The 356-nt window shown below is 71.1% G+C and overlaps 1 protein-coding gene across 1 annotated transcript in view; it reads right to left on the reverse strand.

Annotated features, from left to right (window-relative positions):
- LOC103810737 (zinc finger and SCAN domain-containing protein 12-like) overlaps nucleotides 1-352 on the reverse strand; it is a gene marked incomplete at its 5' end in the record, with an annotated part of 2,328 nt that extends 1,976 nt beyond the window's left edge. The window contains 2 exons of the mRNA XM_009083653.1: nucleotides 66-143; nucleotides 242-352. Of these exons, the coding sequence (XP_009081901.1) occupies nucleotides 66-143; nucleotides 242-352 (189 nt within the window). The remainder of the gene's footprint in view (nucleotides 1-65; nucleotides 144-241) is intronic.
- Nucleotides 353-356: the final 4 nt, after the last annotated feature.

A 356-nucleotide genomic window follows, 5' to 3' on the forward strand; every position in this document is an offset into this window, starting at 1 on the left:
CTGGGGTTCGGAAGGTGGAATGGTGCTGCCCGGCCCCCCCCAGCCAAGCCACATCCCTTCCTCACCTGCTGCTCCCAGAGCCCGTCGTGCTCGGCGCGTCCCGGCTGGAAGCTCTCGGCCAGCGCCACGGCCTGCGCGCAGGACTGCGGGTGCCGCACCCAGACCCAGCTCTGGATGTCCTCCGGCAGGATGCTGAGGAACTGCTCCAGCCCTGCTGCTCCCAGAGCCCGTCGTGCTCGGCGCGTCCCGGCTGGAAGCTCTCGGCCAGCGCCACGGCCTGCGCGCAGGACTGCGGGTGCCGCACCCAGACCCAGCTCTGGATGTCCTCCGGCAGGATGCTGAGGAACTGCTCCAGC

The sequence above is a fragment of the Acanthisitta chloris genome, unplaced genomic scaffold (assembly GCF_000695815.1).
Source record: "Acanthisitta chloris isolate BGI_N310 unplaced genomic scaffold, ASM69581v1 scaffold26481, whole genome shotgun sequence".
NCBI lineage: Eukaryota > Metazoa > Chordata > Aves > Passeriformes > Acanthisittidae > Acanthisitta > Acanthisitta chloris.